Raw genomic sequence first — 12,500 nt, 5'->3', positions numbered from 1 at the left:
TAAGCTCGATCCATGAAGGCAGGGAAGAGTAAATGTATTCTCTGATCGATGTGTTTGATGAAAGGGTTTCCACGCGCCTTTGTTTGGTGATGATGCGATGGGAAAAATGTATAATGAACTGGGTTTCCATGTGGTTTCATAAAGATGCGATAGGGAATGAGGGAAAAATGTATCAAATCTGCTTCTGAAAAATAGTACAAGAGTTTCAATCGCCTTTGTTTCATGAGGACGCGATGGAAAATAAAGAAAAAGGTCAATGAATCCTCGTCTGAAACAAATTATCGTACTCTTTGTTGAGAGGAACGTACGTACGCAAATTACGAAGTTTTTCAAGAAGTTTAGGCTTAATGAAGGTGAGGTAAAAATAGAATAGTTTGTGCCTCGTTCACTTGCATAATTGTTTGTCTAACTAGTTACGTAGTTTTCGTATTCTGAAACACTTCTGGCAGCATCTCGATTATACTCATCTGTAGTTGAGGTGCCGTGGATTTAAAGATGTCTTTTTATGGTTTTCGTAACGGATTGACAAAATTTATACGTTATTAATAAATGATGCGAGTTCTCAAGTGTTTTCATAGTTTTAGTGACGTATTAACATGATTCCTACATTGTGGAAAGAAGAAACACTCTTGAGAACCAGAATCACCGTGGCCTTTGAAAATACAGATGGTGAAGTTGCGATAATTTTTAAAGATTTTTTTCTTTTATGGTTATACTGATACATCAACAGGAATATTACATCATAAGCAGGAGAATCACCTCTGAGAACTCGACTGACTATCTCTGTTGCTCTGAAAATAGTCGTGGCGAGAGAGCAAAACATTTCTAAATACAACCAGGAGAGAAACGAGGAAAAAGATTCACTCCATATTCTGATTCAAAACATAGGTGTCCCTTACCGCTTCTGCCACCCTGCTGGCCTTGAGGGAGACGAAGAGGAAGACGAGGCAGGTCTGCACAATGACGAGGAGCTGCCATGCCGCCTCCAGGTGATGGAAAGGCGCTCCGATGCCCACACGATATGCCACCAGATACAGCTCCAGGCACAGTGTTACCACCTCGAGAAGAAACCATAGGGATCTGATGTTTGGGTTACGTGACACACAGGCATTTGTTTGATCTACTTAAGCATTGAGCTTTTTCTTTATCTATTAGTTTACTTATTATTATTTTTTTTATCTATTCATGTACCATTATCTCCTTTCTTCGGGCGTATTCTAATAAAGCAGAACCAGAATGACACACACACACACACACACACACACACACACACACACACACACACACTTCTAAAAAATATCTTGTTTCTCTTTACAAGTTGATTAAGTTGCTAAATAAATAATTTAATCAAGGCCAGAGGTAATGTCTCTAAGCCTCACTGTCTGGAGAGCTCACCTGTGTCCCGTAGAAACACTGCAGGGTGGGGGAGAAGAGACGCTCTGTGTGTCGAACCATCTGAACCAGCTCGTAGTGGAGGTTCACCAATTGTGCCAGGTCAGCCTCGAAGCCTCCTCCACCACCACCACCAGTGTCTGTGCTGTCTTCCCATATGGCTGAAATGGAAAAGGAATTGTAGTGATGGTGGTGGTGGTGGTGAAGGTAGATGCTTATATGATTGAGAGAGAGAGAGAGAGAGAGAGAGAGAGAGAGAGAGAGAGACGACGACGACAAACACAACTACTACTTCTACTACAACAACAACAACAACTGCTACTATTATTACTATTACTACTACTACTACTACTACTACTACTACTACTACTACTACTACTACTACTACTACTACTACTACTAGTTTTCATGAAATTGGTCTCTGGCATATAGCAAAACAAAAATAAATAAGGAAAGTATCATTTCCTATAAAGTGAAAAAAAAAGCATTATGGAAGATTTGTGAAGGTCTTGAAATTACACTTGAGACACACACACACACACACACACACACACACACACACACACACACACACACATTTTTGCACGGGCACATTTAATATCGTAGTGAGTTGTTGTTGTTGTTGTTGTTGTTGTTTACCGGTGCATTGTTTTGTTAATTCGTCGTGTCACATAAATTTTTACGTCATTTCGTCTTTCATTGATGTCATTAGTTTGTCATCTTGTCATGTGATGCGAGTTTTTACCGCCACCATCACAACCACCACCACCACCATCACCACTACCACCACCACCACTACCTACCCTCCAGGCACCCTGAGAGCTGGCCCCTCCACGCGTCTAGGGAGTTGTATAGGAAGTGACACGCTGCCACGAAGAAGAAGAGCGACAGTTTGTACACCAGGTAGATTTGCACCACCACCACAGCCAGCACCACGTGGAAAACCTGCAGTGGAGAGAGAGAGAGAGAGAGAGAGAGAGAGAGAGAGAGAGAGAGAGAGAGAGAGAGAGAGAGAGAGAACCACCACATTAACATCTCAGTACTGGAACTCATTTTCATCATGAGTCGTTGGTGTGATTTGATGATTTTAGTCACATTAGGAAGGGTCTTTGGAGATTAGAGGATTAATGGCCAGAGTCTTTACTATTTCAATCCGGACACAAGTTTCTGAAGCTGTATAAAATCGCCAAATAGAAGACAGAATGAATATGAAAACGCGTCCTGGTACTGAAGGGGTTAACTGATACGAATTCTTGATTATTTTTTATTTATACCATGTGGGCTTTTCACGGGAACTTCTGGGCTAAAGGGGATATTTTTTGGGGTACCTCCTATCTCAAACCCCACCCGCTAGGAAACCGTTACCCCGAGTGAGGAAGCCCAACCTACACTCGGACCGTGGACAGGATTCGAACCCACATATTGTAGTTTATTTCTTTATTTTCTTCGGTTTAATTTATCCTTTTTCAAGTTCATTATTTTTGTTAACTATCTTCAAAGATTTTCCTTTATTTACTTGTTTTGTCATATTCTTCCTTTTAATCTATACTTTATTCAATTTTCGTTTTCTTTTTTACTTTGCTATTTTCATTACTTTGGTTTCATTTCCATTCAACTTCTCCACCTAATGATTCCTTTACGTTGAGCTTTACCACTATCTTTAACCTTATCACTGATCTGCCGCCTCAATACAAGTCACTTTCTATCCCATCACACTATATTTCCACTCTTTGCCACACCTTCCCTTCAGTCTTCCACCTCGCCCTTCACTTGTCTCCCCCCCTCTCCTCACCTGAGTCTTCCAGGAGGTGTTGTCGGGTGCCTTGTCCTCCGTCAGCAGCAGGACACGCGCCAGGACGTCCACGGCACCGAGAAACAAGTCCGAGGAGGTGGACATGGACATCGCCGTGATGGACCCGAGGAAGGCGATGAGGGAGGCGACGTACACAAAGAGCATGATGTCGCTGCGCCTGAAGGGGTGGAGGTCTGTGGTGGAGGCGATGTGCATCCACCTGTTGATGAAGTCGCAGAATGAACGCCAGTGCAGCAAGCGACACAACATGTTCATCCAGGCGTTCAGGAGGCAACCCACGATGATCAGCATGGCCATGAGCTGCATCTCGTCCGCCCTTGAACCTGAGTGGAAGTCTGACGAGAACAGACGCACCATGCCGACCAGAGACATCACCAGCAGGAGGGACAGCCACGCCAGCAGCACCAGAGAGTACCAGGCAGACGGGGAGCACCAGCGCATGGTATACTGGTGCGTGGTGCGGTCAAAGGTACAAGGGTGCATCCCAAACACGCGGTAGGTACAGGAAATTATCCGCGGTAGCATAAGAGACTGTTTCCTCCTGACGTGTTCCTTGGTGGGGGTCTGGGCCGGCGGTTCCAAAGGCCCCAGCCACGCCTCCTTCACGCCCTCCCTGGACCACAGCCGCCGCGCCCTGCAGCACCGCATGGCCAGGGATGCTTAGTGTGAGGTAGTGTGTGGAGTTATGACGGGTGTGGCTCGCCTCTCCTGAAACGCACTCTCCGTCTCCGTTTTCTTCTGATGGATGAAGCTTAAAGTTTTCTTCCACGCCCCGCCCACCCACATCCCATCCCCACTCACCTGCCCCTTAACGTTCGATTGTACACGCCCACAATCAGAAATGCTTAGTTTCCTCACTACAAGTGTTTTCAAGGGCCACTTAAGTAACTAGTCGGGTTCTCAAAAGCGTTTCTCCTGTTAATAATGTAGAAATATTGTTCCTCAGTCACTAGAACCGTAAAAGTAGCCTTGAAAAGTCCTGCTACTTCATCCAGACCTTATTTAATGTAAAGAGGCGTAAAAGATGAGCAGTGGAAAGAAACATGATGTCCCATAGCTATCCTCTCTATCAGTAGATTTATCCTTATTTCTTTGTATCTTTCTTTTTGTCTTGGGGCTAATTCTATCTGTATTTCTGCTGCAGGTATAAGTGTTTTCCCTCACTCCCAAACCTTCTTCCGGAAACACTCGAAATCAAGTCGACGCAGCGAACCTTGGTATTCGATGCAATTGACTCAAAAAGAAAATGAAGCAGACTCGAAGGATTAGAGAAAACGTAAAATTTATTTAGTAGACTTTCATCAGGATTTATAGTAAGTCAAGAGATCTGAAGGTACGTAAAGAGGAGAGAAAAATAAAAATAAAAACAGAACTATTCCATACATTTATTAAACATTATGAGACACATAGGATCTGGCAGTAACACACATCAGGGTTCTTAAGTGTTATTTTTTTCAACTCATATCCTCCGTACAGCAGGAAGAGTAATCTATACATGCCCTTGCGACAACAAATGCCAAAAACAAAAACTTAGTGACGGGAGATCAGAGTACAAAGCCGAAAAGAAATATTAATAAAAGTGACAGAGGTTAATGGACAACATACCAGAATGTTTGAAGAGACTCATATTCCTCGTCTAGAAAATAATAAACAAATGAAATAGAATAACAAAAAAAAAAAAAAAAACACCCAGCCATTAGAAGTTGAGACACAAATTAAAGAGTAATAAAGGAAACACAAAAATAGTAAAGGAAGAGTGAAAAGGACAAATCCAAACACAGAACCAAGCAAACAAACTCTCCACCATCCAGACAATACAGGAACACATCTTTAACTCACAGAGGAACTAATGTGTACTTATAAAAACTAACCATACAGGAACTTTTAACGTAATATCTTCGACTCGGTTTTGACTCCGCTTCGTCAGACCAGCTTCAGTTCGGGGCTTCGTTATATTCCGAGAGTTAATATTATGAGGAGTTAATAACATCATGAGAACATCGATATAAACATTTAGGTATCGCTCTGCCTCCTCGTTGGTACTATAATGAGAGAGAGAGAGAGAGAGAGAGAGAGAGAGAGAGAGAGAGAGAGAGAGAGAGAGAGAGAGAGAGAGTAAAAAACGTAAGATCTGTGAAAAGAAAGAGGGAAAGTAGAGGACAAAATCAAGAAAATAAGAATGATAAGAAGAAAGAGTAAGAAGACATAAAACAAAACGAGGTAATAAAAAAAGTGACAAGATTACCACCATCCATTCTAACACTCCAGCTTATGAACAAAGAACGAAAATAAAAAAAAATAAGGGATGGAACTAAAGAAAAGAAAAAAAAGTGATGGAACTAAAGATGATCATGAGACAAGAAAATAAAGAAAAAGAAATGGGAAATAAAATTGGAGTGAAATATAATTGAAACCAAGAGAGGAAAAAAAAAAAAATGAAAGCAGTTAAGATGAAACTGAAACCAAGAGAATTAAGAATAGAAACGAGAGGGAAATAATTAAGAAAATAAAAAAAAGGAATAAATTTTTAACCTTTCAATAAAACCAAGAGGAAAAAATAAATAAAAACAGTTCAGATGAAACTGAAACCAAGAAAATTAAGAAGAGAAACGAGAGAGGAAAATAGATTAAAAAATAAAGAAAAGATTAGATTCTCAACCTTTCAAGACTTCTGAACGAAAGGACGAGAAAAGGACAGTACAGTACAGTAATTTATAGCTAACGGGAGGCAGGCAGGCTGAAGTACAGGCAAGGAAAGGTGTCAAATCTTCACTGTCACGGTAAATCGCATACATAAGGTGTTTCTTGATTAGGTGTTCCAGGTGAAGAGGAGAGGAATTTCTAGCAGAGGGTCAGAGGACTTGGGGTTCCTCATCCAAATTGTCCACGTCCTCTTCAGTAAGTCGAACACTCCTGTAGAAGGGATTAAAAGATATCTATATTCGTACATTCTTTGGATTCTTTTGCTGTTATTGTATCTCATTTCATTTATTCATTGTTTTTATCTTTTTCTTCATATTTTTAGCTACTTTTTCATTTTTTTGTGAGTGGCATTGCTATCAGTCTTATATTTCTTACTAAATGATGGACTGACTGATTTATCGGCCAATTGACTCTGAATAAATGAATTAATGACTTATCAACTAAATGATTGACTGACTGATTCAATGGCTGACTAACCGGCTGACTCACTGACTAAATGGCGGACTGACTGACTAATGATTAACTGACTGATTGACTGACTTATCGGCTGACTAACTGACTAAATGGCGGACTAACAGACTAAATGATGAAATGATTGACTGACTTTTAGACTGAATAACTGACTATTGGCGGACTGACTGACTGAAAAAAATAACTGACTGACTGACTGACTGACTTACTAGTTGACTGACTGACTAATGACTGACTGATTTAACCTTTTTTTTTATTTTAACTAAGAGTGATACTGGCCTAGGAGAACGAAAATTAGAATGAAGACCTTTTGATCGAGGCACCAGTCACTCACTATACACAGATGAATAAAATAAATAATAATAATAAAAATGAAGCCTAAATAACATGAAAATTCCCCACAACAAGGGGGTCATTTGGGGTCGAGATATTGGAGGCGTCTCATGTGTTACAGGAAATAGAGAAGTTGATAGTAAGTTTTGGGCGGAAGTTACTGTTTGTAGAGTTGTGACGCGCTGCCCTTGTCAACACTCTCTCTCTCTCTCTCTCTCTCTGTGGTAATGATGTTCGATAATTTATTGTTTAGTTACGACAGCTTCTCTCTCTCTCTCTCTCTCTCTCTCTCTCTCTCTCTCTCTCTCTCTCTCTCTCTCTCTCTCTCTCTCTTACCGTCCTTTGTTGTGTCTTGTGTAATCTCTCTCTCTCTCTCTCTCTCTCAACAGTACCATTTTATTCCCACTACCAGCAATACTACTTTCTCTACTACTACCAAGACTAATGCTACTACTACTACTACTACTACTACTACTACTACTACTACTACTACTACTACTACTGCTACTACTACTATTACCACTACCATTACTACTACTATTACTACGACTACTATTACTACTACTACTACTACTACTACTACTACTACTACTACTACTACTACTACTACTACTGTTGCTACTACTGCTACTACTACTATTCTTTGAGGACTGGCGCCATAATGGGCTCTTTTTCCGTTCTTTTGTCTCCCTATGCCAGTAACTACCTTACATAAAAAGAAAAAACTATTACTACTACTATTGTCACCATCACCACCATCACTACCACCACTATCACCACCACCATCACTGACCAAAAGCCACAGTCTTCACGTAGTCCTCCGCGGATCCCTCTCTGAAGAAGGGATACATGGCATCTTCAGTGTCAGACAGCAGTGTTACCAGATCCTCGCGGTTGTCGGGGGAGGGGAGCTGCGCGGCGCGGGCGTGGCGGTGGTCACTGCTGGTCATGCACAAGCCCACCTCCTCTGGGATGTGGGTGAGGCGTAGGAACCTTGGAGTGAGAGAGGAAGGACATGATGGTGTGACTGTAACTACAATGGGGTCAGTAAGTCACAGCAAAAGTGTACTATTACGAAACACCTCATGGCACGCAGTTCTGAGACACAACCACAAACAAATGCAAAGTTCTAAAAATCTACTGCCAAGTACAACGTGAAATTCAAAACTACAACCACAGCTAAGATGCGCAGTTCCAACAATTATTAACCACAAAGTGCGCAGTTCCAAGACAATCACAAAGTGCGCAGTTTTGAAACCGCTAAATCATTGCGCAGTACTGAGCTGCTACCATTGTGTACTGTTCTAGAAAACCTTAAGCTCAAAGATATAATCACAGTTTCTAAGGAAACCACAAAGTCTAACATATAAACACAAACAACGTTCGCAGTTTTGAAATATAACAACAGAAAAAGAGCAGAGTTCTAGAATATCGGAAGACAGTGCGGAGTTCCCCTCTCACTTGTTGGTGTGCAGAAGGTGTTCGCCGGGGCTGAGCGTCAGGATGGACATGGGACTCTCGTCAGTGTCCTGGGCGGGCCCCACCTCAGCATTGTGGAACAGGTGGTCGCCCTCCTGCCTGGTGAAGCTCATGTTGACACTGAACCCGTCAGCCGACCCGGTGCCGCGGTCCCTCAGGATCTGCTGCGCAGTCTCCATCGTTTTGGCCGATAGCAGCGCTCGGCAAAGGAAGTGGCGGGCTGGAGAAGTATAGAAAGTGAGGGTGAACTTTTATTGGATAACCCTTAGTTTTTTTTCAAGTAGCAGGTTAGGTTAGTAGAAAGCACTACTTGGACTGTCATTAGATCACTGTCATTAGATCATTTGTTGTTGCTTCCAAGTGGCAGTCTGGGTAGTCAAAGAATATGACCTGTCATTCTCTGGACTCATTGTATTAGTATATAAGTGTCATTAGATGGCATATATTTAAATCTAAACACGATTAGCTTTCTTGTTCTACATGTCCGGTATCTACGTGACGATGTATAAGATGATAATGTTAATATAAATAAACCAAAAATGATGATGATAATGAATAAATAAATGGCCAAGAAATTGATTTAATTTGGTGTAAAAAACAAGAACAGGCAAGCTTCCCTTAAGATCTCCCTTACTCCTTTTTTAATCCCTGTACTTCCCTTAGTCATTCCATTTGAAACCAATAACCACTCCCTTCTCTGTCCCTCTTCCCTTCACTCAATACTACAGTCACTCTTCCCTATCTCTGTACACAATCCCTTTATAATTCCTCTACCTTCCCTTAAACACTGCCTCCTCAACCCCTCCACTTTCCATTAACACTCTCGGTCACTCACGTGTTTTTCCAGCCAGAACCTTTTGTGGGAAGATCACGTTGATGGAGTAGACGAGGCCGTGGTGGTTGTAGCCCATACAGAAGCCAGGGAGGTGCCCAGCGTAGCACAACGCCGTGAAGCCCTCGCTCTGGGTGCCAAGCTTCCCCTGCGGCTCGTCCTCCCGTATGTGAGCCGAGACCAGGTACACGTAGTTCAGTGTTTCCTGCAGGGCGTCCTCCGTGTGGCCCAGAAGAACCTGAGGGAAGAAAATGGGTGCTTCTGGTAAGATCCTTGACTTCAACAGGATTACCGCGTGGTCTCAGTTAGCACTTGTTACTAAATTTGTGGGACTTTTTTTTATGTAGGAAAAAGGCCCAGCCAAGGGCAGAAAAAAATAAAAGGAAAGAAAAGATAAAAAAAAAAGGCCCAGTAGTGCTGGCTCGCTACAAAGAGGAGAAGCGTCAGCCAAAACTTATAGACTTACCCTAACTTAACCACCCCTAAACTAACTTGACTTGACCTAACTGAAGAAAGTAGAATTCAGGCACGTAAAGGTTTGTATCTGTGTAATTATGACTACCTTACTCAATGAAACTATAATTCAGGCACTTCAAGGTTTAAATTGTGTAATTGCAGACCGTCTTAACGAACTCAAATAGAAGTAGAGGAACTAAAAGTGAGTGCAACAGCAGCCAAAATGTTTCAGCACAGTCATTTCTAAATAGCTGTTACGGTAAACAGTCTCAACGAAGTGAAATAGAATTAAACACACTAAAATGTTTGAGTCACCCGTTTACATACTTCGAAATTAAATTCTTAACTTGCTCCGGACTGTTTTAATAACGTCTGCAGGAATGCTACATCTTATTACAAATTCTATGCAACTTCTGACAACTTCACCAAACAAAAAAAAAAAATATTACAATCACTAAAATGTTTAAATTACTTAACCACGAGCTTTTATACTTATTGTTAACCAGCATCACATTGTTCCTTGAATCCTAAAATGCTACACCCGTTAAGAGGTAGGACACTACTTTGAAACATTCTCTCTCTCACCACGACTATTTTCAAAGGCCACAAAGATGATTAGTCGCGTTCCCCATACTGTTTCTTCTGATAATAATGTACAAATCTTGTTAATCTGTCACTAAAAATGTAAAAACCTTAAAAGACGAGCCCAACTGAAACCTTTTGAAAGTAATAGATATGCGGCAGAAAAGTTTTAGAATATGGACCTTAATCACACTCACCTGGTCTCTTCCGTTAAGACACAGAGAGGAGCACCCGTTGGTCTTATCGCCGCGACACTCCTGCCCTATGTTGGCGGCCTGGGGCACCGCCTGGTCAGTGTGCAGCAGCATCAGCTGGGGAGGCGAGGGATTAGGTCAATTAGTTCTTTAGTTTTCGGTGTAGTAGTAGTAGTAGTAGTAGTAGTAGTAGTAGTAGTAGTAGTAGCAGAAAAGTAATGGTATGGTAGAAGTAGTAGTAGTAGTAGTAGTAGTAGTAATAGTAGAAGTAGTAGTAGTAGTAGTAGCAGCAGTAGTAGTAGTTGTAGTAATAGCGACTACTACTACTACTACTACTACTACTACTACTACTACTAGTCGCTGAAAAATAAACACTTTCTATGCTGTAACTAATGAATCACGAAGTTGGTCACAGAAAACTAAAGGTCAAAAGGTCAAAAAGAAGGTCAAAAGGAGAAATTATAAGGTGTGCCCCAGGGAAGGTCACGTGCCAAGTTACAAGTAAGGTCACAAGGGAGGGAAAAAAACGTCAGTCATAAAGCAGGTCATAGATTAAATAGCATGGAGGTTCACAGGTCACATTAGGTCACACAGCAGGCCACAACTCACATGGTGGAAAGGGACCTGCGCGCCGTCCGCCGTGCCCTGCAGCTCCCTGACATAGTGGGGGAAGTTTTCGTTGAGGCAGGCCAGGGTTTTGTCGTAGGCCGCACGCCCCGCCTCGGTCTCGTATGCCGGCAGCAGCGTGTCGTGAAGCTCCTTGAAGCCCTCGAGGAAGTCCTGTATGAGGCCTCGGAACGTGCGCCCCTGTGTGGGAAGGACGTAAGCGTTGAGCTGTTTGTGTGTCTTTCAGAACGTAACTGTTTCATTTTTTGTAAGAGGAGAAAATTAATCTGGCCAAGGGCAACAAAACCGATTAAACAAAAGGTCCACTTACATGCCAGTCCCCGAGTAATATATTTCAGAACATGACATAAACACTAGTATTCATAATTGTGATAGCTGAATGGTTGCGTACATTTTAGTCGTTAAGTCAACCTAAATAACTTTCACTACACCTTCTTGAAGAGATCACAGTGATTCACCACACCACAACGACCTTCAATGGGCCTCTTTCTTAGACTATCGCCATGGAACACTCTTGAAAATCCGATGCAGGTAACTTTCACTAGATCCTCTTTATAATCAAGGAATTGAAAACGAAATATTTGGTAATATATTGACACTCACCACTTCAAGGCTCCAGTGATAGAGAAAGAACCCTTAAGATAGATAAATAAATAGATAACAGAAACTAAACAATGATAAAGAAGTAAACAACGGGAGACGAAAGCTTTATGAACACAGTAGCTCAACTCATCAAAACCAACGTCGTAACGGGTCAGCTAGTGTCAAGAAAGAACCCCTGGGAAAAATAATAAACAACCTCAACAAAACCCAGATAAAAAAAAAAAAAAATCAAGGAATAGGAGACGAAAGTTTCATGAACACAGTAACTCACTACATCAAAATCAACCAAAAAGTCCCGCTGTTGTAGAGAAAGAACCCTCGAAGGAACAAAAAGTAAAATAAATGAATAACCTCAACTAAATCCCTTAATAAAGGCAATAAGAGACGAAAGTTTCATGAACACAGAAACTTATTTCATCAAAATCAACCAAAAAGTCCCGCTGTTGTAGAGAAAGAAACCCTTGAAAAAAAAAAGAAGAAAAAATAAATGAATTGGGGCCGCCGTGGTACAGGTCCGAGGATTCTCCAAGCGCACGGGTTCGAATCCTGTCCACGGTCCGAGTGTAGGTTGGGCTTCCTCACTCTGGGCAACGGTTTCCTAGCGGGTGGGCTTTGAGATAGGAGGTACCCCAAAAAGTATCCCCTTTAGCCCAGAAATTCCCGTGAAAAGCCCACATAGTACAAATAAAAAGAACATCATCTAAATCCCTTAATAAGAGCAAAAAGAGACGAAAGGTTTATGAACACAGCCACTCACCACATCGAAGCCGACTTCATAGTAGGTCCCGCTGGTGTAGATGATCGGGATGGCGTTGCGTCGGCCAATACTATGCGTGGAATTCATCTTGCAGGGCCGAGTGAAGGAGCAGCGGAGAGGAGAAGGGAATGTAGGCTGGATGGCACGCTATGCAGAGCTAATTAGACGTTCTCAGCACTCTGTCTTTTTCTGGGAGGCAAGGTGTGGCTGGTGGTGTGGCGCGGTAGACCAGATGATGTATCGCTGTATCCCCTGTAC

The 12,500-nt window shown here is 42.0% G+C and overlaps 2 protein-coding genes across 3 annotated transcripts in view; both read right to left on the bottom strand.

The window, feature by feature from the left end:
- Window positions 1–3,971, bottom strand: part of LOC123507672 — a 6,571-nt gene extending 2,600 nt beyond the window's left edge. The window contains exons 1-4 of the mRNA XM_045260784.1: window positions 3,185–3,971; window positions 2,196–2,337; window positions 1,396–1,553; window positions 900–1,058 (exon numbers count right to left, since the gene is read on the bottom strand). Coding sequence (XP_045116719.1) covers window positions 900–1,058; window positions 1,396–1,553; window positions 2,196–2,337; window positions 3,185–3,853 — 1,128 coding nt within the window. The 5' untranslated portion in view covers window positions 3,854–3,971. The remainder of the gene's footprint in view (window positions 1–899; window positions 1,059–1,395; window positions 1,554–2,195; window positions 2,338–3,184) is intronic.
- A 605-nt stretch (window positions 3,972–4,576) lies between these two features.
- The window catches only part of LOC123507841, a 13,807-nt gene continuing 5,883 nt past the window's right edge, over window positions 4,577–12,500 (bottom strand). For both annotated transcript variants that reach the window (XM_045261097.1, XM_045261099.1), the window contains exons 2-8: window positions 12,243–12,494; window positions 10,865–11,062; window positions 10,259–10,372; window positions 9,027–9,261; window positions 8,174–8,411; window positions 7,506–7,705; window positions 4,577–6,118 (exon numbers count right to left, since the gene is read on the bottom strand). In XM_045261097.1, the coding sequence (XP_045117032.1) occupies window positions 6,015–6,118; window positions 7,506–7,705; window positions 8,174–8,411; window positions 9,027–9,261; window positions 10,259–10,372; window positions 10,865–11,062; window positions 12,243–12,329 (1,176 nt within the window). In that variant the 5' untranslated portion in view covers window positions 12,330–12,494 and the 3' untranslated portion in view covers window positions 4,577–6,014. The remainder of the gene's footprint in view (window positions 6,119–7,505; window positions 7,706–8,173; window positions 8,412–9,026; window positions 9,262–10,258; window positions 10,373–10,864; window positions 11,063–12,242; window positions 12,495–12,500) is intronic.

The sequence above is a fragment of the Portunus trituberculatus genome, chromosome 23 (assembly GCF_017591435.1).
Source record: "Portunus trituberculatus isolate SZX2019 chromosome 23, ASM1759143v1, whole genome shotgun sequence".
Lineage (NCBI taxonomy): Eukaryota > Metazoa > Arthropoda > Malacostraca > Decapoda > Portunidae > Portunus > Portunus trituberculatus.
This window is presented reverse-complemented; position numbering and strand designations above follow the sequence as displayed.